Genomic DNA, 23,822 nt, shown 5'->3' on the forward strand with positions numbered 1-23,822 from the left:
TGTTTTCTGCACTCTATTGATCCTGTTAACATATTCTGCAAATTTGCTGAGTATGCCCACAAGAAAATGAGTATCAAGACTGCATATGGTGACATATATGTACTTTGATAATAAAATTTACATTGATCTTTGTAAGGAAAATTCTTCTATATCTGTAATTTCATAAAACCACACTTTTGGACAAGTTTTAACTTCTTCCAAACTTTACACAATTGATGAAGTTAAATGTAATAAATTCATCAACATTGAACACAGAATTTACTTGGATGACTTAAGATGTACATATGCATTTAAGTTGCTGTCCATGCCAATATTATTTCAATAATTTCTTCATTATTCCTGTTCAAACTTTTGAAGTTAATGTCTGTAGAATATTTGACAATGGTACCATCACAGGAAAACAAAATGGCAAGCAGAAAATGCTGAAACTACTCTGCAGATGAATACTATTTGTGGAGGGAAAGAAAATAATCAGTGACGTTTCATTAGAACCCAAGCATTCAGTTTAACCATGCCACAAACTTTTCAAAGGTAACATCTGTGCTGTGGATGAATTAGAAAGACAAATTATTAATATGTAATTTATTTTTAATCACTTGTTTGTTTCAGTAGAAATGCAAATTAATAAAATCTGCTTCGTATATAATAACATGGAAATTGTATAAGTGCTGAAGTTTTAAATATATTATGCTGAAGCTTGTGTTTACTTAGACTGCAAACTCCAACAAATGTGAATAATCCACTGATGGATGACCATCTACTCACATACTCATATCAAATATTGTAAATCCAATTTGTAAAGGTGCACATTCCTATCCCATAATATAATCATTAATTTTTATAAACAAGGAAAAAATTCTTACATTCTGTAAGATTTAGTGATAATCACATTACACTCCATTATCTTAAAATTCCTTCAAGCCTTACTGAACACAATGATTTGACTTAAAATCCCACTCAGCTTCACTCCACTGCTTACTCCCAAGCCCCATGATCTCCAGATGTCAAGATCCCTGTCATTTTCCATAAACCCCTTGACTGTATTTCTAGTGCTCCTTAATCCCAGAACTACCCAAATGTTCCAGGCTTCAAAATCGCTAATTTACACGATATCTCTCTGGTTGATTTTAGTATCGTGAGCTCCACTCCAGCGTGCTTGGAATTCATTCTTCTAGTTTACTCTCAGAGATCACTAGATCCCGAATCTCATAATTTGGCCCCAAATTGGGTTCTCTTCCCAGTGCTCCTACGTGGCAGAGTCATCCCTGCACCTACTTCTAATACAGACTAATGCCATTGAATCTCATTCAGAATCCCTTACAAAAATGTAAACTTGATTATGTATTAAAGTATTATTATTCAATCAGAAAAATAAGCAGAGTTTAGTTGTGTAAAATTAACGCGGGGAGTTGAAGTCGAAATTGCTAGCAATCTTTTTTTTCCCCCAGAAAATGTATCTCATCTCATTGTTCTCAGTAAATTGGTGAGGCAAAGTATTCAATTTTTCTGCCCCTTCAGAATCATTACCTGTGGGTTTTACTTGTGCAACCTTTAGTGGACCTATACCCATACATTTTTTTGTTTTCATAACAATAATTCACTCCTCTTCTCTCTAAATTGCCACTCCTCTTTTACGAACCGTTTACTCAAACTGTATTTCATAGTTTGCTGATTTGTCATAGAAAGTAACAGTGGTGTTTTCAATCATACAAATCAAATGATCAGCGGCATATGTTAAAAATCCGTGTGATGCTATGTGCATACTTGAAACTGGACGGGAGCAATCAGCGAATGTATGATAGTTTCGGAGATAAAGCTCAGAGTGTGATTTTCGAAAAGACTTCCTCACCATCTGCAGGATCATCGTGGAGTTGCAGGCTGGGCAACACAAGCTGCAGTTTCATCGCAGCTCGAAAGGGGGCGCTGCTTCCGCCCCGCAGCTCGAAAGGCAGAGCTGCTTCCGCCCCGCAGCTTCCGGTTTGTGTTCCCCACTGCCCGGCAGAAAATGGCGGCGTTGTTGAAGGCGGTTCGAGGGTTTTATTCAGGTCTGTGATACCGGGGTCCAGCGGGTGGCGGCCTCCGGGTGCAGGCCGGAATTAACTGGACCGGTACCAAATATTGGAGGGAAATTAGGAATTGCAAGCTCGGCCCCCGTTCTTCGCTTGCCCGGTACCAGGGCACCAGGGATTACTTTAATGCTCTCTGCCTACCTGGCATCAGTGGACTGCCTGGTATTATTACTAGCGGCAATGAAGTGCCAGTATCCTCTCTGGTATCACCACAGTGCTCTTACCCTACCCAACATCTCCACAGTTTGTACCATACATAAACGAGAAAATCTGCAGATGCTGGAAATCCAAAGCAACACACAAAACGCTGGACGAACTCGCAGGCCCGGCAACATCCATGGAAAAGAGCAAACTGTTGACGCCTCCGACCGAAACCCTTAGTCAGGACTGCTCTTTTCCATGGATGCTGCCTGGCCTGCTGAGTTCCTCCAGTGTTTAATGGCAGTTTATACCATTGCGCTACCCAATGTCAGTATAACACTACACTACCTAGTACATCACAGTGTCAGTTCTCACTCCGTACTGCATTCACCATTGCTAATCTACTGCATTCTCTATTGACACAGTGCTATCATTACTGATCACAAATTCTAAACCTAGTATAATGTTGAATGTACTAGGTCTGTGCACTTTTTTACTGCCAGTATGTGGATCATCTCCAGTAAAAACAGTAATACAGTGATTGTCAATTGCCATATCCCAATAGAAAATGATCTATATCTTTAGAAGGTATATTTTTGGCTTTGTGTCCTTTCCATGTACTGTACAATCTTTGTGCAATTGACTTCATTTCTATTCCAATTAAATGCCAAACTTTGTTCCTGTGCTACCTAACAAACTAAACCATTTAATTTATAGCAGTGTGGGTCAACTTGCTAACCTTCGGAGCAATTCAATGATAGAAGTTTGAGAGCTGCAAGGTATACATTTTTACTGCAGAGACTCCAACTTCTAGAAAGATTTTAAGCATAATCTTCCTCTATCCTAACTACTTACGATGGAATTGGAGGCCTTGTGATTCTCCAGTATGGTTGTGTTTGGGCAAGTTCTCAAATGATCTAGGGTTTCTCAGCCAAATGTTAAGGAAACTAATCTGATGAATTTCATCAAAGAATACTGTGATTCAAGACAATATACTGTTAATTAAGGTGAGTCATATGATCCTATTCTTGTAATGAGGATACTGGTCCTGGTACTTGCTTCTAGAATTCATCCGTAGACTCTAACATGCACATCATGTTCAGAGCTTGCACTTCTTGGAGTTCCAGTAATTCTATCTATACAGTAAATGTTTCCTTAATCATCTTTTTGAAGATAAGACTCCTTCAATCATAATCAAGGTAGGAGAAGCAGAGTCTGAACTTCAGCAAATCTTTAAACCTGGCCTGAAAGTTCTTGCAATTTACCTTTGTATTTATTACTTCTGTAGTTTTTTACCTGGCTTTCTGGTTGCATGTTTACTCTAGTTTGAATTGTAGAAGTGTCAAGTGATTACACCTCTGCAGATAGTTTAACTGTTATAGAAGCTGATAGCCGTGAATAGGGACAGAATACAACTTTATTCTTGTCTTGGACAGCTAAATGGAGAGCTTAGTATCAGTAAGGAGTACCAGCTCCTAGTCCATTACTCATATTCAAGTTGCAGATAGGATTTCCTGGTTTCTTTAAGGAAAGCAATAATAGGCTCCAACATTTCCACAAAGCTATTCAAGTTAAATTTCATACCTTTGTGGATATTTTAGTGTTGGAATTTATATTGCAATTGCCTGCTTATGGAAATTGTGATAGCTGATGCAATGATCAGAAGAAATCCTGAATGTTTGCGATGGATTTCAAGAGTTTAGTAAAATCTACATACAGCGTAACAGAAATATTAATGTAGGAAACACTTGATACTTTCCAATGATTTGTCAGCTAGAATCAGAATCAGGTTTAATATCACCGGCATATGTCGTGAAATTTGTTAACTTTGCAGCAGCAGTACAATGCAATTCATGATAAATAAATTGAGATAAGTAATACAAAAAACAGAATTTTTAAAAGAATTTGTGAGGTAGTATTCATTGATTCAATGACCGTTTAGAAATTGGATGGGAGAGGGGATGAAGCTGTCCTGAATCACTGAGTGTGCACATTCATCTTTCTGTACCTCCTTCCTGATGTTAACAATGTGAAGAGAGCATGTCCTTGGTGGTCGGGGACCTTGATAAAGCCACTTCTCTGAGGCTCCTTGAAGATACCTTGGATACTACAGAGGCTAGTACCCATGATGGAGCTGACTAATTTTGTAGCTCTCTACCATGTACTACGATCCTGTGCAGTAGCACCCTCCCCCCCCCCCCCAAACCTGACAGTGATTCAGCCAGTGAAAATGCTCTCCATTTTTCGTTTCTAGAAGTTTTTGAGTGTTTTAGGTGACAAACCAAATCTCCTCGAACTCCTGATGAAAATATAGGCACTTATAGTCTTTACATAAGCACCATGATTGCTTATTTTATCGCCACTATATCCAACATTTTTCTTTTATCCAGAAACAATGACAAATATTTTTGTAATTTGTTTTCTTTGTGGCTTCATCGAGCAAGGCTGATTACTTCAAATTGCCTTGCATTCTGTTCTGAATATTAGCACCAACCTGGGAGATCAAGAACACTGTTTCTCTGTAATGAGGACAAAATTGATGTTTGATTTATTAGTTATAGAAATGTTGTGTTGTCTTCATCTAAAATTAAAATAAGATTTTAAATATTTCCTTAGCGAGGTTTCCATTCAAAATGGACAATTATTATGCTATTTAATGCAATAATTTTTAAATCATACAGGGTAATCACCTTATATTCATACAAGGTAACCATAGGTGACAACTTGTGTTTGATTTTAAAGTGACAAATGAAGTTGCTCTGTTTGTACTGACTGAGTAATGATATGTAGATAACTCACATTTAATCAGTACTAGTTTAAAACTTATGGCTGTTTCTTAATAACTTGATTTCATATAAGATGATGATTTAATTCATTATCTGCAGTTGATATAAGTGTTTTGAAAGCCACATATGGTATTTTTAAAGAAAAGGTAGTGAAAATAATGGCTCATTACAGTGCAAATCTGAAGGAAGCTGCCACTTGCATGCAAGACCATGCCATTCTGTGTCCTACCACTGAATTCCATATGGAATCAGAGAATAAGTGCTAAGATGCCTCTGCATCATCCAACGTACTGTAGGATAGAAATCCTCATTTGTCATTTTAAATACTAATGAATGTTTATTAGTGTATTTAAATATTTATTCATGCTATAATGTGTTTTAATAACTTGAATACTTTTATATATAAACAAATAATGTATTTATTGTTTCTTAATTAAAACAGTTTATTTGTTTCACATGCGTCTGACTAGCAGAGCTGTTTAAGCCTTCACAGAACCCCTCAGACTGACAAGGGAACATTGCTCTGTCAAAGGCTGCCAGAATATTCAGAGGGCAATCATCTGTGATAGGTTGTGTGGGATGTAATTGTGCCCTGTCACCTGACTCTGAAATTGAAAGTCCCAAGACAACATGACCTGGCATGCACAAACACTTAAACGTAGGGGTGGGGACTGAGTCAGAGCAGTGGGCTGAATCATTTGCAGTTCAGCCAAGAAAATCTGCCTGATTGATAGTTATTGCAAGCAAGGTTGTTTATGGCTGAGATAAAAATTCAAAAATAGTTTGACCCTTTTTTCAGCTTTCTCAGTTAAACAAAAAAAGTCAAGTCCAACATAAGCTCCTGCGTTTAATAAGACACTTAGTTCCACTGCCTAATGCAGTCTCTTATCTTCTGAGATTTAGTACTTTGTGAACTTGCTGAACATTTTCTATTTTGTGTATTAATGGTGTACTGGTCCACTTCTATTTGGATTCTCTCCTCTTTAATTGCTCTTCCTCTAACAGGCTATTCTACTCAATACACACAAAGTGCTGGAGGAACTCAGCAGCTCAGGCAGCATCTATGGAGATGAAGAAACAGTTGATATTTCAGCCTAATCCCCTTCTTCAGGACTGAGAAGGAAGGGGGAAGATGCCAGACTAAAAGGTGGGCAGAGCAGAAGGAGGATAGCTGAAAGGTGAAGGGTGAAGCCAGGTGGGCAGGAAAAGTCAAGGGCTCAAGAAGAAAGAATCAGCTAGGAGAGAAGAGTGGATGATAGGAAGTGGCGACCCAGGGGATGTAATAGGTAAGCGAGAAGAAAATAAAAGGGCCAGAGTGGAGAATAGAGGGGTGGGGGGATTTTATTTACTGGTTTCTTCCCACATTGCAGTTAGTAGGTTAACTGGTCATTGTAAATTGTCCTGTGATTAGCCTAGGGTTAAATTAGGTTGGTTGCTGGGAAGGGCCTGTAGCGTGCTGTATCTCTAAATTTAAAAAAAAAATGAATAGAATTTAAGTAGTTCCAAGGCAAATCGCTGGAGTCAATGTGGCTTTGTGTAAAGGGAGTGGGGCTTAATATAGCTATCCACTTATTATAGCTCTGTGAAATTATAACTATCAGGTCAGAGAAAGCTGAATGAGGATCTGGATTTTTGAGGGGTCTTTGGTGAGGTAGCACGAGAAGATAAGAGCTCATTGCTCTGGGTACAATAGAACAGATAGAAGATTAGACACCCATTCACACTGAGAAGGGTAGGATAACTGAGTCATCTCATACTGATGAGCCATGATTAGTGAAGTCTCAATTTATTCCTGTCACAATGATCTTTAGGAAAGCAAGTTGTAGGAAAATGATGCAACATGTCTGCAAAGGGATATAGATAGATCAATTGAGTGATCAAAACTATGGCTGATGAGGTATGTGATATTATTCATTTTCAAAGTTAAAATGGAGAAGTAGAATACTGTTTAAATGGACGGACTACTGAATGCTGCTGCATAGAGAGATCTGTGTATCATGAAACACTTTCCAAGATGAAGGCATGTTCAGACGCAGTGACCACTTTGTTCTCTGGATGTAATAGCTCGTCCATTTCCTGTATGTCTTTGTCACGACTGGAAAATGCAACTAGTTAAGAAATATACTGTGCACTGCAATTCTACCTCATTAATGAACTGTTGAACTGCAGAGGAGCTCTGCAGTCTGGGCTTATCATGCACACCATTGCCTGCTACAGATCTCCGTGAGGATGGCAAAGAAATGAGAAAGGGGAAGACATGTTGTAATTCAGGAACAACTTAAGTTGAAGCCCTTCAGGCCAGCTCTCCCCTCATTCTTACTGCCAAACATCCGCTCACTTGAAAAACTGGACTACCTGCGCCTGAGACTAAACCTGTGATGGGAAAACCTCTGTGCACACATTCTCATGGAATTCAGAATCTTCATGAATCCATCCCAGGTGCAGGGATGGATTTCAGTGTGTTTCAGGAATCCAGTGATCTCAGGCAAGACATGTGGTGGCAATATCTATATTTACATAAATAAGAACTGGTGTACGGATGCTTTAGCAGTGGTGCCCCATTGTTCACCGATGATTGGGTGCACTTTTGTGGAGAGCAAACCATTTTATTTACTGAGGGAGTTCACCACAATTGCATGGGTAGCTGTGTATATCAGCACACACCCTCTGCTAATGCCAGCGAGACACTACGTTGGTGTACAGCGCTATCAGTACTTTCAAACCAAGCACCCTGATGGTATCCTCATTATCACAAGTGATTTTAACCATGTGAACCTAAAGACAACCCTGTCTAAATTCCACCAGCATGTTGATTTTTCTACCAGAGGTGAAAATACACTAGACCTGGTTTACACTAACATACCAGGTGCCTATAAAGCAGTCCCTCAATCCCACATTGGACTCACAGATTGCGTATTTATAATGTTAATTCCAGCATTCAAACCAGTGATCAGACGGGTCAAACCAGTTCTAAAGGTGGTGAAAACATAGTCTGATGATGCAGTCTCTGCACCGCAGGACTGCTTTGATAATATGAACTGAAGAATATTCAGGGAGGCTGCTACCTATGGCAGCCATGTTAATATTGAGGAATATGTGGACTCTGCGACCAGCTACATAGAGAAATGTAGAGAATGTTACCATCATGAAACACATCCATGTGCGGGCAAATCAGATGCCATGGCTTACTGCAAAGGTCCGTGCCAGGCTGAGGGATCATGACACACACAAAACACCAGAGGAACTCAGCAGGCCAGGCAGCATCTATGGAAAAGACTATAGTTGATGCTTCCGGCCTTCATCAGGACTCATGATGCTTTACCAGGATGCTTCACTCCCTGAGATTCAATATCCTCCAGGTCCAGTTTGATGCGCAGAACAACGTGCTGATGAGGAGGAAACCCCTTCCCCCAGGTGAGCAGATACTCTGTATGACTGAAGCTGAGGTGAGAAAGACCCTGGCCAGGGTCAACCCACACAAAGCTGCGGGGTCCGAAAATGTACCAGGTCCAGTTCTGAAAGACTCTGCAGCTCAGCTAACGGATATATCAAACATCTCTCTGGAACAATCCATTGTCCCTTTGGCTTTCAAGGTGGCAACCATTGTTCCAGTGCCAAAGAAGGAGACAGTAACCTGCCTAAATGACTACTGTTCGGTGGCATTAACATCAGCCATTATGAAATGCTTTGAGCAGCTGGTCCTGGAGCACACTAAAGCCTTTCTCCTGGCTACATTAGACCCTTTCCAGTTCACTTCTCACTCAAGTCGATCCACTGATGATGCAATAGCCTCTGCTGTCCAATTGTCCTGTCCCAACTAGAAAATGGGGTCTCATATGCCAGACTGCTCTTTATATATTTCAGTCTGGCATTCAACACCATCATACCCCAGAAACAGGTGGAAAACTGTCTTCACTGGGTCTCAACACCTCCCTCTGCAATTGGATACTGGACTTCTTAACAGTAAGGCCACAGTCAGACTGTGTGGGTGGCAACATCTCTCGTCCCATTCCGTTGAGCAGTCCGCTACTGTTCACATTGCTGACACATGACAGGATCCAGCTCAAACTGTGTCATTAAGTTTACAGGTGCCACAACAGTGGTGGACCTTATCAAGAATGATGATGAATGGAGTATAGAGAGGAAGTGGAGTTGCTTGTGTGAGAACAGCCACCTAAGCCTGAACGTGGAGAAGACAAAGGAAATCACTGTGGAGTTAAGGAAGGTATAGATGAACCATCCCTCTCTGCGAGTACATGGCTCCATGTAGAGAGAGTTATGTGCACTAAATTCCTGAGATTTCACATGATGGATGACCTCACCTGGTCCCTTAATATTATCTCCCTGAACAAGAAGGCACAGCAGCACCTCCACTTCCTAAGAATGAGGCAGACAAGGCTCCAAGCCCCCATTTTAACTGTGTTTTACAGGAGCACCATTGAGAGCTTCCTGACAGGTTGCACCTCCATCTGATATAGGAGAAGTTGAGTATCAGACCAGAAGTCCCTACAAGGGACTGTGAGAACAGCTGAGAGGATCATAGGGGTCTCCCTAACATCCATTGGAGACGTTTATCAGGAGTGCTGCATATGCAGGGTCCTTACTATTATTAAGGATTCCACCCAGCCATACAGCATTCTCTTTGACTTTCTACCATCAGGCAGGAGACTCCGATCCATAAAAACAAGAATGGTCAGGATGAGAAACAATTTCTTCCCCCAGGCCATTAGGCTTCTGAACTCCTGGCTGCATCGTATTCAAAGTGTCGCTGGTTAATCTGTTCTGTACCTTCCAATATTTAAAATTTATTGATGTGTGATTATTGATTTATTGATCGTTATTGATGTGTGATTCATCTGTAGATTTATTCGTACCGTCATAAGTTATCGTGTGTTTTATGTACTACTGTGCTTTACACCCTGGTTCGAAGAAATAGCTCATTTCGATATACGTTGTATGGTTCTTTACATTTTATATATATATATATTCTTTTTTAAATGACAATAAACTTGACTTTGAAATTAACATGCAGATGCAGCAAGTTATAAAGAAAGCAATGAATTATTACCCTTTATTGAAAGGGAAATAGAATACATGTGTACAGAGATCTTGCCACAACTGTGCTGGGCTTTGGTGAACGCTGTATTTACTGTTGGTCTCCATATGTAAGTATACTTAAATATATTGGAGTTACTTTAGAGAAGGTTCAAGAGGTTGATTCCTGGAATAGATGGGGGCAGGGGTTGGATGAAGAAAGGTTGAATCTGTATTCAGCAGAGTTTAGACTCAAGCAACACACAAAAAATGCTGGTGGAACGTACCAGGTCAGGCAGTGTTGCTTGAATTTCCAGCATCTCAGATTTCCTCGTGTGAGAGTTTAGACTCAAATGACCTTGAAAACATTAGATTCTGAGAGGAAAGTAGAATCAGGACAAAATTTCAGATTAAAGGGAATTTGCTATTTAAGAGGAAGATGAAGAAGACTTGAATCTGTGAGTTGAAAATATTTGGAATTCTCTACCACAGAGCCTTGGAAATGGAATTACTGAATAGATGGATTTTTAGACAATTGGGGAATTGTGCATAAAGGACAAGGGGTGGGAAGGTGGCATTGAGTGCAAGATCCTATCATCTATGATCTTATTGATGGGCCATGTGACCTAGTACTGTTCATGTTTCTTATGTCCTCATGAGATCAATTTAATAAGAAATGTAAGGTTATTAATGTACCACCCAATGGAAGAGATAGAGATTTAATTAATCAATGGATTAGATTTTCGTATTCCCTATCCATTTAACAGCTGAAATGATTTTTTGTGTTTTAGGACATGCATCACTTAACAGTATTAAAAGTTTACAGTATAAGCCAGGAAGGATTTTATGCCTGCTACCTTGTAAGGCATCAGGTCAGAGGAGATCATTCACAAATAAGAACATGATTGTGGAACTTGACAACAACTCAGGTAAATACAGAATAATTTGCCTTTGTAAACCTTTGCAGATATAATGGAGGGTGGGGTGGATTATGGGCTCCCTGCAGAAAGGAACAAGAGAATTTTCAATTGAAAATAAGAAAAGAGTTAAACAGATTGCTTTGTTTTCGGTTTTCTGCATCTTCCTCTGACAACTAAAGAGCTGGGGGATAAGTGAGAACTGTAAGCTGAAGGATTTTTTTTAAAATGTTACCAGTGAAGATGTTGATCTTGAAAACTTAAAAATCCCAAAATTACTAATTTCCCAGAGAGTTTTGAAGGATTGGCCTTAGAGATAGTGAATGGTCTGGATCTTCCATGATTCTATAGAAGGGTAATTACTTACCTTTTACTTACTGAATCTCACATCAACTGTGGAACTAAAACAAAATTAAACATGAGGTTATTGATGCCTGAAATTATGTGCTAACGTTCAGTGGTAGGGATTGAATCATGTATCTCAAGAAGTCAGAGATTTCCAACTGTGCTGAGTATACAACCATTTCAAGACTGTAGACAGTGAATTCATTGTAGCAGAAATGGAACAGCTATCGCTATAACTCTATAAATGTTATTAATAGATGTGCAAAGCCTCCTTACCCTCTGGTCAAAATCCATTATTTGTTTCCTGTTTGCCATCAACTTCTGACTCCCTTTTCATTGCATAAAAGGATGACAAAAAAAACTTTAAAACTTATCATTTATTTTCAGCAGTTGCTGTGATTAAAATGAAGAGGCCTCCTGTTAACAGTCTAAACCTGGAATTTCTCACAGAGTTTGCAATTAGCCTGGAGAAACTTGAGATGGACCGAAGATGTCGTGGAGTTATCCTTACTTCTGTATGTATGGTCGATCATCCTGGTTAATTTATTCATAGAATAACAGCACTTATTCTATCAGGATTATGCAGGCTTTTAGGTAGAATGACTAAATTCATTGTGCTCTTTATACAATTCTTTTGTAGACTTCTTTTGTTCCAAGTGAAACATACAAATAATTATCTTTTAAATGTTCTAATTGAATCTGTTCTCAACACTGTTATATTTTGTAACTTCAAAACATGAAACTAATTACAAGAAAAAGATGGGAACCTAGGAGAATGTGTCTAGTTTTGTTTTTACTTTAAGTGAGGCACGCACACATCATGTGGTTGCATCATGACGCATGCAATTCATGTATTTTTACAGTTAACCCATTATAAATTATTTAAACAAAGAATGCTTACTCAAATATCACTGAAATATTAAATCCACAACACTCCTCCCTGCTTAACTATAAACTCCAACTAAATACACAACATATCTACAGTATACTATACTACTATATAGAAACATCCACAGCATAGTCAATTTTAAGTCTTCCCATGCATGCCTAAAGATTTAATTGCTGTGGAGGCTTTGTTACTCTTGTGGGATAATGTCTTTCCTGACAATGAGAGTGGGTAATTCTGCTTGACAGGAGAGAGTTGTGGCTGTGAAACAATCTCATATTCTGTGGCCCCCTCCATGGTGGTTGTAGGACCTGGCTCTGGGACTGCAGGAAGTGGTTCTGACAGCTCTGGATAGCTTTCTTCTGGACACGTTGGCATCCCAAGCAGTGCATGGCAAGCTTTACGGGATGATGTGAAGCATAATGTGTGAGCAAAGTGTCTGACATAACCATTTATTTTACCTTTTGGAAAGCCACCTCCCACTGCTTTGTGCATTGCCATTTCTTCCGGATCTTTAGTAACAAGTTCAAAGGGTGGAGCACAGCAGCCAGCTCCTCATTGGCTGGTGTATTAAGCATATGTTCACACAGTAATGAATCTGTTCCCAAGGAACATAGCTTTTTGAATTAATGGAGTGGCCTGAAGAAACAATATGTAAAATAAGGAATTTCACCTTAAAATGAAATCAGTCTAAAGTACAGGTTGATCATAGTAAGCTTTCTAAGTGTTTGAATTTTTCTACCTTTCATAAGGATGAAATATAATTATGCTTCAATTTTAGTCTATCCCCAACATCTTTTCTGCTGGCTTGGATATCACTGAGATGTATGGGAAGTCACCGGAGCATACAGGAGAGTTCTGGAGATCTGTTCAGGAAATGTGGTTGAAGTTGTACGGATCTAACTTGGTGACCATTGCTGCAATCAATGTAAGTGATCCAATAGTCATTACAATTTGCAAATTGTTTGTTTGGATTGTTATTTATCCTGACATTGTTCATAAAGGAAACAATTGAAGTGGAACATGAAATCCTACAGAACCATGTTTATTTAAGAATTTCACATTTATCATTTACTTCAAAAATCAAACAGATTTTAGATCTGTTTGAATGGATAATGTCTATCGATAAAGCAACACCAACTTTGATGGACAGGTTATGTCATCCGAGTGCCAAACTCATGTTTCCTCCAACAGATCCTTTACTCCCAGTTGAAGGAAGGTTATTGAGCCTCTGGTGGGCAAAGGAAATGCTTCAGAGATAACATCAAAATCAGCCTGAAGAAATCCAATGTTACATCTAAAAACTGGGAATATACACTTGGAGGAAATCTGATCAAGAGGGAACTGTGTTACATGAGAGTGACTTCCGCTGTGCTGCAGACAGCAAACCAAAAGACTCAACCACTAACCACAGCCACCACTTACTTTTGGCCACACTGCACCAGAATATGTGGACCTTAGTTCAGCCTCTACAGACACCTGAGGACTCATAAATAGACAATCTCTCAAAAGAACATCATACTCAACTCGAGTGATCACACTACTGGGTCCTGAGTACCTGTGCAAAGGGCTATAAAGTGAGGAGAGGTAAAACAAAATTAAAAAATGTCGTAACTACACCGCAGGTTGGTCTGTATCTGCAGGAAGAGAAATGGTTACTACCTCTATTTAGAGACTCTTCATCAGAACTGAAAAGAAGACAAAAGAAGTTTGTGAAGCTACAGCAGGGATCAGGGAGTAAGAGGTGACACCAAGCTGATAAGAGGGTGAAACCATAGCGATAAACTGTGAATAAGGTTATTTGAGGTAGCATAGAAGTTTGAGGGACTGTTACTCACTTACAAGATAATGGTGGATACCAAAGAAATCAATGAGTTTGCTTTCTTATTCAATCAAGAATGGACTACAAAGATATTTTCATAAAGTAATATAAAATGCTGCAGGTGTTGTAAATCTGGTAAAAAGGCACAAATGATGGAAATACACAATTGGTCTGGTAGCATCTGGATAGAGAGAAATAGATTTAGTATTTCAGATCAAAGACCACTCATTTAATTTCCACATTCCTTCATACTAAGGAAGCTGTTTTGTAAGGCATTGCCTATTAAGTTGAAAAGCAAAACTTTGGCTGTGTACCTTTAAAACTAGCATCATCCGCCATCAGATTTCTGCGTAGGCATTGATCCCATGTATCCTACGTCACTATTTTTCTTTCTTGCTCTCTTGTTGCTCTGATATAATATTTTATTAATTTCTTAACATGATTTTCTAGTTTTTCTTTTATTATCATATGCTCCAATGTACTGCTGTCACAATGCAACAAATGAAGGGACTGGGAATGTGACTCTCACTAAACACTGATGAGACCAGCCAGGCCCAGGATTAATTGGAGGAAGAGACTGCCAAATTACATGGGCAGGTCAGTGAAGTTTTGCCAGTTAGGACAGAGTATACACTGCAGTCATTATTGTCTCGTGAGAGGTCAATGCACAGTATGTTGTGTATTGAACCCTTTCTGGTCTCTACTGACTCCCACCTGCACACTTTGCAGTTCTTGCTCAGAAATAGACTGAGGTGGTACCCAAGATATTTGCACACCAGTCTCTAAGTAGAACTTGCATAGCCCTAGACTCAAAACCAAGATTACTATCAAATGAGTCATTCTGTCTTTTGCTTTTAACTCTTCATAGCCGTTCTTGTAAATGGGACTTTTATTCTTAAAAGTAACAATTGAAAACTTATTAAGTATAACTCAGCTAATGTAGTAGATAGTGGTGCATGTTTTGAAATCGGCATTTCGATTATTATTCTAGGGAGCCAGCCCTGCTGGAGGATGTCTCATGGCAATGGCTTGTGACTACCGCATTATGACAGATAATCCAAAGTATGGGATTGGCCTTAATGAGACAAAGCTTGGAATTGTTGCACCTTTCTGGTACGCAATCAAATATGATTCAGCTAAATATATTATTATTATTATTATTGTGTATTATGTGATTTGTCATGATTCTCATTCTCATAATTTGAACTGTGTAATTCTTTGATTCTTGGAGTTTACTTGTCTCCACCATTTATGTGCATAATTCTGTCATGTCTTTCTAACTCTTCAATCTCCCTTTCCATTTAGTTTGATATTTCCTTTGCTATCCTTTTTCGTGTTTCAAATTTCCTTTGTATTCTGATATCTATAACTCTCTTTCTTGCTTGTTTCCTTATGGATGTTGTTCCGTTTTGTTCTACTTTCTTCATTCCCAGAATCAGAATCAGATTTACTATAAGACCATAAGATATAAGAGCAGAATTACGCCGTACAGCCCATCGAGTCTGCTCAACCATTTCATCATGGTTGATCCATTTCCTTCTCAGCCCCAATCTCCAGTCTTCTCCCTATAACCCTTCATACCTGAATAATCAGGAATCTATTAGCTTCTGCCATAAGTATAGCTAATTACTTGGCCTCCAGAGCCACCTGTGATGTCAAATTCCACAGATTTACCACTCTCTGGCTAAAATAAATTCCTCTGCATCTCCTTTCTAAGTGGATGTCTCTGTTCTGAGGCTGTGTCCCCTGGTCCTAGACTCCCCCACCATAGGAAATATCCTCTCCACATCCACTCTGTCAAGGACTTTCAACATTTGATAGGTTTCAATGGGATCACCCCTCATTCTTCTGAATTCCAGTGAGTACAGGCCCAAAGCCATCAATCAGTCCTCATACGGTAACCCTTTCATTTCCAGACTCACTCTTGTGAACCTCCCCTGAATCCTCTCCAATGCCTACACATTCTTCCTTAGATAAGGGGTCCAAAACTGCTCAGAATACTCTTGTGTGGCCTTTATAAACCCTCAACATTACATCCTTGCTTTTATATTCTAGTCCTCTGGAAATGAACATGAACATTGTATTTGCCTTCTTCACCACCAACTCAACCTGCAAATTAACCTTTAGGGAATCCTGTCTGAGGTCTCCCAAGTCCCTTCTAATTTCTGATACTTGAATTTTATCTCCATTTAAAAAATAGTCTGTGCTTTTATTTCTTTTACCAAAGGGCATGACCATACACTTCCCAACACTGTACTCCATTTGCCATTTCTTTGTCTATTCTCCTAATCTATCTAAGTCCTTCTGTAGCCTCTCTGCTTCCTCAACACTATCTGCGCCTCCACCTATCTTTGTACCATCCACAACCGTGGCCACACAGCCATCAATTCTGTCATCCAGATTATTGACATATAACATAAAAAAAAGCAGTCGTAACATAGACCCCTGGTGAACACCTCTAGTCATTGGCAGCCAATCAGAAAAGGCTTCCTTTTTTCACTCTCTTTGTCTTCTGCCAGTCAGCCACTGCTTTATCCATGTTAGTGTCTTTCCTGTAATAACATGAGTCCTTAACTTGTTAGGCAGCCTCGTGTGCAGCACCTTGTCAAAGGCTTTCTGAAAACCCAAGTACACTATATCCACCGATTCTCCTTTGTCTTTCCTGGTTGTTATTTCTTCAAAGAATTCCAACAGATGTGGTCAGGCAAGATTTTCTCTTGAGGAAACAGTGCTGACTTTGGCCTATTTTATCATGTGCCTCCAAGTACTCTGAAACCACATCCTTAACAATCACATTCAGCATATTCACAACAAATGAAGTCAGACTAACTGGCCTATGATTTCCTTTCTTCTGCCTGTCTCCCTTCTTGAAGAGTGGAGTGGCACTTGCATCTTTCCAGTCCTCCGGAACCATCTCATGACTCTTGAAAGATCATTACTTATGCCTCCACAATCTCTTCAGCCATCTCTTTCAGAACCCTGGGGTGTACACTATCAGGTCCAAGTGATTTATCCACCTTCAGACCTTTCATTTTCCCAATCACCTTCTCCCTAGTAATGGCAACTTCATTCTCTTCTGCATCTGGACACTCTCGAACTTCTGTCATACTGCTAGAATCTTCCACAGTGAAAACTGATTCAAAATATTTATTCAGTTCGTCTGCCATTGCCTTGTCCCCTATCTTTCTAAGCAATGCACACAAAATGCTGGAGGAACTCGGCAGGCCAGGGAGCATCTATGGAAGGTGTCTAGGCGACGGTTCAGGCTGAAACCCTTCATCAGGACTAGAGGGGAAAAAAAAGATGAGGAGTCAGCGTTAGGTGGGGGAGGGAAGGAAGAAACACAAGGTGATAGGTAAAACCGGAAGGTGGGAGGGGTGAAGTAAAGATCTGGGGAGTTGTTTGGTGAAAGAAATACAGGGCTGGAGAAGGGAGGAATCCAATAGGAGAGGACAGAAGGCCATGGAAGAACAAAACAGGGAGGAGCACAAGAGGGAGGTGCTAGGCAGGTAAGGAGATAAGATGAGAGAGGGTAAAGGGAATGGTGAAGGGGGTGGGCATTACTGGAAGTTCGAGAAATCGATGTTTATACCATCAGGTTGGAGGATACCCAGATGGAATATCAGGTGTTGCTCTTTCAACCTGACTGTGGTCTCTTTGAGATAATAGAGGAGGCCATTGACATACATGTTGGAATGGGAATGGAAAGTGGAATTAAAACGGGTGGCCATGGGGAGATCTTACTTTTTCTGGCAGACGAAACATAGGTGCTTGGGAAACTGGTCTCCCAATCCGTGTTGGGTCTCACCAATATACAGAAGGCCACACTGGGAGCACCAGATACAGTAGATGCCCCAACAGGCTCAGAGGTGAAGTGTTGCCTCACCTGGAAGGACTGTTTGGAGACCTGAATGGTAGTGTGGGAGGAGGTGTAGGGGCAGGTGTAGCACTTGATCTACTTCAGAGTCGGCATCCTTGGAAGAGACTTCACAGTGTAGTAGCCTCTAGCTCATTTTCCAGCAGTCCAATATGTACACTCGCCTCCCTTTTACTCTTTGTATATCTGAAGAAACTTCTGGTATCCTCTTTAATAATATTGCTAGCTTATCTTCATATTAAATCTTTTCCCTCTTTATGACTTTTTAGTTGCCTTCTGTTGATTTTTAAAAGCTTCACAATCCACTAACTTCTCACTAATTTTTGCTCAATTGTATACTCTCCTTGGCTTTTATGTTGGCTTTGACTTCCCTCGTCAGCCACAGTTACATCATCCTGCTTTTTTTCTTGTTGGGAATGTACATATACTGCACCTTCTCAATTGCTCCCAGAATTTCCAGCCATTGCTGCTCTGCTGTCATCCCTGCTTGTGTCCCCTTCGAATCAACTTTGGCCAGCTCCTGTCTCATGTCTCTGTAATTCCTTTTACTCCATTGTAACACTGTGGAGTTGACTCGAGCTTCTCCCCCTCAAACTGCAGGATAAATTCTATCATATTATGATCACTGGCCCTTAAGTGTTCCTGTACCTTAAGCTCTTAATCAATTCCAGTTCATTGCACAACACCCAATCCAGAATAGCTGATCCCCCAGCAAGCTCAACCACAAGTTGCTCTAAAAAGCCATCTTTAAGGCATTCTACAAATTCACCCTCTTGGGATCCAGCACCAACCTGATTTTCCCAATCTACCTGCATATTGAAACCTTCTTTGACTATCATAACGTTAGGCTTTTGACATGTATTTTCTATCTCCTGTTGCAATTTATAGCTTTCATCTTTGCTACTATTTGGAGGCATGTATATAACTCCCATTAGGGCCTTTTTTAGCTCTACTCAACAATTCTACATCCACTGGTCGTATGTCACCTCTTCCTGACGATTTGATTTCATTTTTTGCCAACAGAGTCACCCCACTCCCTCTGCCTACCAGCCTGTCCTTTTGATACAGTGTATCTTTGGATGTTAAGGTCCAAGCTATAATCTTATTTCAACCAACACTCAGTGATGCCCACAATGTCATACCTGCCCATCTTGAAATGCTCAAAATCCATCCACCTTATTCTGTATACCACGTGCATTCAAATATAACACTTTCAGTCCTATATTCATCACTCTTTTCTGACTTTGGCCCCTTTTTACATTGCAACTGATCCTGTTGACTGCAATTTTGCCCTATCATCAGCCTGTCTTTGCTAGCAGTCCCTCTACACTCTGCCTCTGTTTGTAAACCAACTGCTTCATCCACAGCACTATTACTCTTGTTCCCATCCCCCTGCCAAATTAGCCTAAAGCCTCCCATACTGCTCACGTAAATCTGCCTGCAAGGATATTGGTCCCTCTCGGGTTCAGGTGTAATCCGTTCCTTTTGTACAGGTCGTACTTTCCCCAGCAGAGATCCTAATGATCCAGAAATCTGAACCCCTGTACCTTGCGCTAGTCCTCAGCCACATATTTATAATGACAAATGCTCCTATTCTTACCCTCACTGGCACATGGCACAGGCAGCAATCCAGGGATTACTACCCTAGCAGTCCTGCTTTTCAGCTTTCTACCTAGCTCCCAAAAGTCACTCTTCAGGACCTCCTCACCTTTCCTATCTATGTCATTGGTGCCAATATGTACCAAGACTTCTGCCTGTTCCCCCTCCCTCTTTTGAATGTTGTGGACCCGATCTGAGACATCCCTTGACCCTGACACCTGGGAGGCAACGTATCAACCAGTAGTCTCTATTGCATCCACACAATCTTGTCTCTACCTCAAACTATGGAATCTCCTATCACTACTGCAGTCCTCTTCAGCTCTCTTCTCTTCTGAGCCACAGTGTTACAGTGCCAGAGACCCAGTCGCTGCGGCTTCCCCGCGATACGTGATCCCCCTCAATAGTATTCAAAATGGTATATTTATTACTGAGGGGAACAACCACAGGGATACGCTGTACTGGCAGCTTATCTCCTTCCTTCTCCTGGCAGTCACCCATAACCTGCAACCTAGTGGTGACTACCTCCCTGTAGCTCCTATCTGTCATTTCCTCAGTCCCCTGTATGAGCTAAATGTCATTGAGCTGCAGCTTGGTGCACCAGAAAAGTCGACTATGTCTTCGCCTCCCCAGATGCTGCCTGAGTTCCTGAGTTCCTTCAGCAGTTTGTTTTTTCTTGAGCCATTCATTAAATACTGAATGGATTTTAAAGTGTAGCTTTTTCTCCATGTCACCATCAAAGGTTCAAGGACACCATGAAAAGTACTATTGGAAGGAGAGCTACAGAGCATTCTCTTCAACTTGGCATTTTGTACAGTGCTCCAGAGGCTTTGAAAATTGGACTTGTTGATCGCCTAGTGGCACAAGATAAAATTATGTCTACTGCTTTGAGCACCATGTCTGAATGGTTGACTATTCCAGGTAAAACTTTTCTAAATTTAAAAATGGTAAAATGTTAAATAGTTCTGATGAGCCTTTTTGAGGAAGATCTTATTTTATCATTCCTGCAAAAAAATTAAAGAAAAATGTTTGTTAAGAGGTGCTGAACATGTGCTCAGTTGTAGTTAAAAATTACTTTGGCACTGCATAAATTGAAAAAAAAACAAAACTAATTTTGTAAGCTCTGAATTTCATGTGATTGTTTCACATTGAGAAAGCCTTTGAAATGTGGTTCCATTAGAGTGTTAAAATTCAGCTGCTATGTTCCTTATTTGCAAAATATGTTTTTGTATGCCAAAATCAATAACTCTACTTGGGTATAATAACCTTTGGCCTCATCTGAGGTTCTAACCAGAACACAATGCTTTTATACTAGCTAGGGCCATGAAAAATTTACACAACTCTGTACACTAATCATCGAAAAAGGGAGCCTGCAATACCTGGAAATATTCTTAAAGCAGTCATCTTTATGTAATTATCCTCTACATTTTTATCTGTAGTCTTGTAACTTTTACATCCTCAAGTACCTTTTTGAGTTACATTATTTTCTTTTATGAAATCAACTTTTCAGATCAAGATTTAAGATTCTGAGGACTACTGCATTAAATAAATAAATAAATGTGTCTTTTGTGATTTTGAGTGTGTATTTTTTGATTATCTCACTAGGGGAAATAGTTTCTCTCCATTTCTCATCTCCCTTTAAAGCTGTAATCATTTTATTCTGACTCACCTCTTTGTTCCAAGGATGACAGTTCTAACTTACCCCCATTAAAGATTTTAAAGATTACCTTTATTTGTCACATATACATCAAAACATGCAGTGAACTATGTCACTTGTGACAATGATCAACACAGTCCATTGGTGTTCTGGGGCAGTTCACAAATGTTGCCATGCCCACAACTTAACAACCCTTACCCGTATGTCTTTGAAATATGGGAGGAAACCACAGCACCCAGAGGAAACCTATGCAATCATGGGCAGAATGTACAAACTCTGTATGGACAGCAGCAGGAAATGAACCCCAATCTTACAGCTGATACTGTAAAGTGTTGTACTAGCAGCGATACTACCATAACATCCTCTAAAGCCCCTTATCACTGCTAACTTATGGTAAACCTCCCTTGTTTTAAACCCCTAACTTCTTAACCTACATCTAGAATTCTCCACGGTACTCCAGCTAAAGCCTAAGCAGCAATTTACAAAGTTCTAGTCTGACTTCTTAGTTTTCTATTCTGTACATCTATAAACCAAAGTAACCTATCCAGTGCCTACATTAAAGTTGTTTGCATACACACCAAGCTCACCCTTGCCAGTACTTTTTAAAAATCATGCCATTTGTATTGTGCTGAATTTCCATAGTTGGCCTCCAAAAAGACACACTGTACACTTCTTTGCATCGATAACCATCTTTCATGCTTGTAACTATGTACTACAGTTAGAGAACCTAAACTTAAAATGGTCTGTTGTCTGAGTTCATCTCTACCTACTAATTTTTAAGAAGCATTTGATCATCCATTTTTTAAGTAACATTTTAGTTTTACCATTCATGACCAGAGTATAGAAAATGCATGTGAACATGTGAATTGGGTGCAGAAGTAGGCACTTGGCCTCTCAAGCTTGTTCCTCCATCCAAAAAGGTCATTGCTGATCTGAATATAACCTCATCCACTCTAATGGTATTCCAGAAAGCCTTTTGCTCCTTCACATCTAAAGTGCATGCTTAACTACACAGCTCTAGTTAGGTTACACATCTTTCAGTTTTCCATGTCCACATGCACTCTTTGAACTTAGCATTCTGTGCTAGTCACAGCACTCAGCTAGTCCTCTGCACAATTCTATTTGTACAAAGGGGCCTCTAACCTCTCCTCAGGACTATTTCTTAAATGTGACTGAGGGCAGGAAATCAGTGGTATGGCAGATTGAAGTTCTTCATTTAATTTGTAGAATATCCCTGTATTGCTACTAATTAATCATTTCTTGGTGTACTTTGCCAAGCCCTAATGAGCTATATGTTATTAACCTACTCCTATGGATCCTTTTGTGATCAGCAGTTTATCAGAGTAGTTTTCACCCCTCATGGCTTCAAAATGTGGTAAATTCAGTCAATACACATAGCTTGATTGGCAAGACCTAAGATGTGACATAACTCCAGAAAGCTTGAATGTACTTTTTAATTCCCATTTCTTAATGTAGGATTATTTATAATTAACGAATTGCTTCAGGGAAGGTTTTCCCTTTCATTTCCGTTTTGGATCCCTTACCTTCTTAAACCATTTATCTTGCAGATCATGCTCGGCAAATAACCAAGACCATGATGCGGAAACCAATACTTGAACGACTTTTGACTCAAAGGGAAGCAGATATACAAAATTTTGTCAATTTTATCAGTAAAGATTCTATTCAGAAGTCTCTTGAGATGTACATGGAGATGCTGAAACAAAGAAAAAGCTGAATAACTGTGTTCTTAAACAAGGTGGCAAAAACTCTCTGAATATCTAATTGTATTTTTCTGTATTTGACCATTCCATTCTGTAATTTCATCAATGAAAATTTGCATCTTTTCCAAAATGAAAGACAAATGGAAATTTGTGTCTAGACCCTTTACGTTTTAAAATGTGAAAGTGCCTAATTCTGCTGCTAACAGTCTCCTGATCGTGCAGTTTACTCAAGAAGCTTGTTGAATGCCTGAGTAGCCTAATAGTAATTAAAACAATATCTTTCAGTGTAATGTTTACTTATTTGGTTGAATCTTTACAAAACAAGTCCGGGAGTTTTGGGAATTCAGAATTTAATTTTTGTAGGAACGCTGAACTATTTTTTATTTTCAGAAGAGATTTTTTAAAAGATGCCAATTTCAAGTGAAAAAGTAATTTGTAGGAAATTGGCAAAGATGTGGAATCAAGTTTACAAAATAACTTGCAGTTGGGGATAGAATTAATCTTTATACAAACTGGTTTTCTCGGTGATCTTAACACAGTTTTAGTTAAGTGAAAGATAGCCAGTAAACCGATGGTTAAAATCAACTTCTCATTGTGAGGCATCTGGTCTTCCAGACTCAGAATTAGGTTTATTATCATTGCTTATATGATGTGAATTGGTTGTTTTGTGGCAGCAATACAGTGTAAAGGCATAAAACTCCTATGAACTAAAAAATAAATAGTGCAAAAAAAGGAATAATGAGGTAATGCTTTCATACGCTGTTCAGAAAACTAATGGCAGATGAGAATTTAAAGAGCAAGAACGAGGAAATCTGCAGATGCTGGAAATTCAAACAACACACACAAAATGCTGGTGGAACACAGCAGGCCAGGCAGCATCTAGAAGGTAGAAGCACTGTCGACGTTTCGGGCTGAGACCCTTTGACAAGTCCTGACGAAGGGTCTCGGCCCGAAATGTAGACAGTGATTCT

At 39.6% G+C, this 23,822-nt stretch overlaps 1 protein-coding gene across 5 annotated transcripts; it reads left to right on the plus strand.

The window, feature by feature from the left end:
- Positions 1-1,960: 1,960 nt before the first annotated feature.
- Positions 1,961-23,141, plus strand: eci1 (enoyl-CoA delta isomerase 1). 5 transcript variants are annotated; one of them, XM_059979423.1, is made up of 9 exons: positions 2,052-2,260; positions 3,384-3,409; positions 6,002-6,143; positions 10,822-10,959; positions 11,680-11,807; positions 12,960-13,106; positions 14,992-15,113; positions 20,216-20,394; positions 22,699-23,141. In XM_059979423.1, the coding sequence occupies exons 4-9, from the start codon at positions 10,932-10,934 to the stop codon at positions 22,863-22,865; spliced, it is 771 nt and encodes a 256-aa protein (XP_059835406.1). In that variant the 5' UTR covers positions 2,052-2,260; positions 3,384-3,409; positions 6,002-6,143; positions 10,822-10,931; the 3' UTR covers positions 22,866-23,141. The 5 variants fall into 5 exon arrangements, with proteins under 5 accessions (XP_059835402.1, XP_059835403.1, XP_059835404.1 ...); XM_059979419.1 differs by lacking the exons at positions 2,052-2,260; positions 3,384-3,409; positions 6,002-6,143 and adding an exon at positions 1,961-2,045; XM_059979420.1 differs by lacking the exons at positions 2,052-2,260; positions 3,384-3,409; positions 6,002-6,143 and adding an exon at positions 1,961-2,045 and having other exon boundaries at positions 11,683-11,807.
- Positions 23,142-23,822: the final 681 nt, after the last annotated feature.

This window comes from Hypanus sabinus, chromosome 9 (assembly GCF_030144855.1).
Source record: "Hypanus sabinus isolate sHypSab1 chromosome 9, sHypSab1.hap1, whole genome shotgun sequence".
In the NCBI taxonomy this organism is placed as follows: Eukaryota; Metazoa; Chordata; class Chondrichthyes; order Myliobatiformes; family Dasyatidae; genus Hypanus; species Hypanus sabinus.

Bases quoted from the DNA above. Each gene is read 5' to 3' on its own strand.
- eci1 (XM_059979419.1), top strand. From the start codon at position 2,006: ATGGCGGCGTTGTTGAAGGCGGTTCGAGGGTTTTATTCAG. The intron at 10,960-11,679 runs GTAAATACAGAA...ATTTATTTTCAG, and splicing joins GGAACTTGACAACAACTCAG to CAGTTGCTGTGATTAAAATG. The intron at 20,395-22,698 runs GTAAAACTTTTC...TTTATCTTGCAG, and splicing joins TGAATGGTTGACTATTCCAG to ATCATGCTCGGCAAATAACC.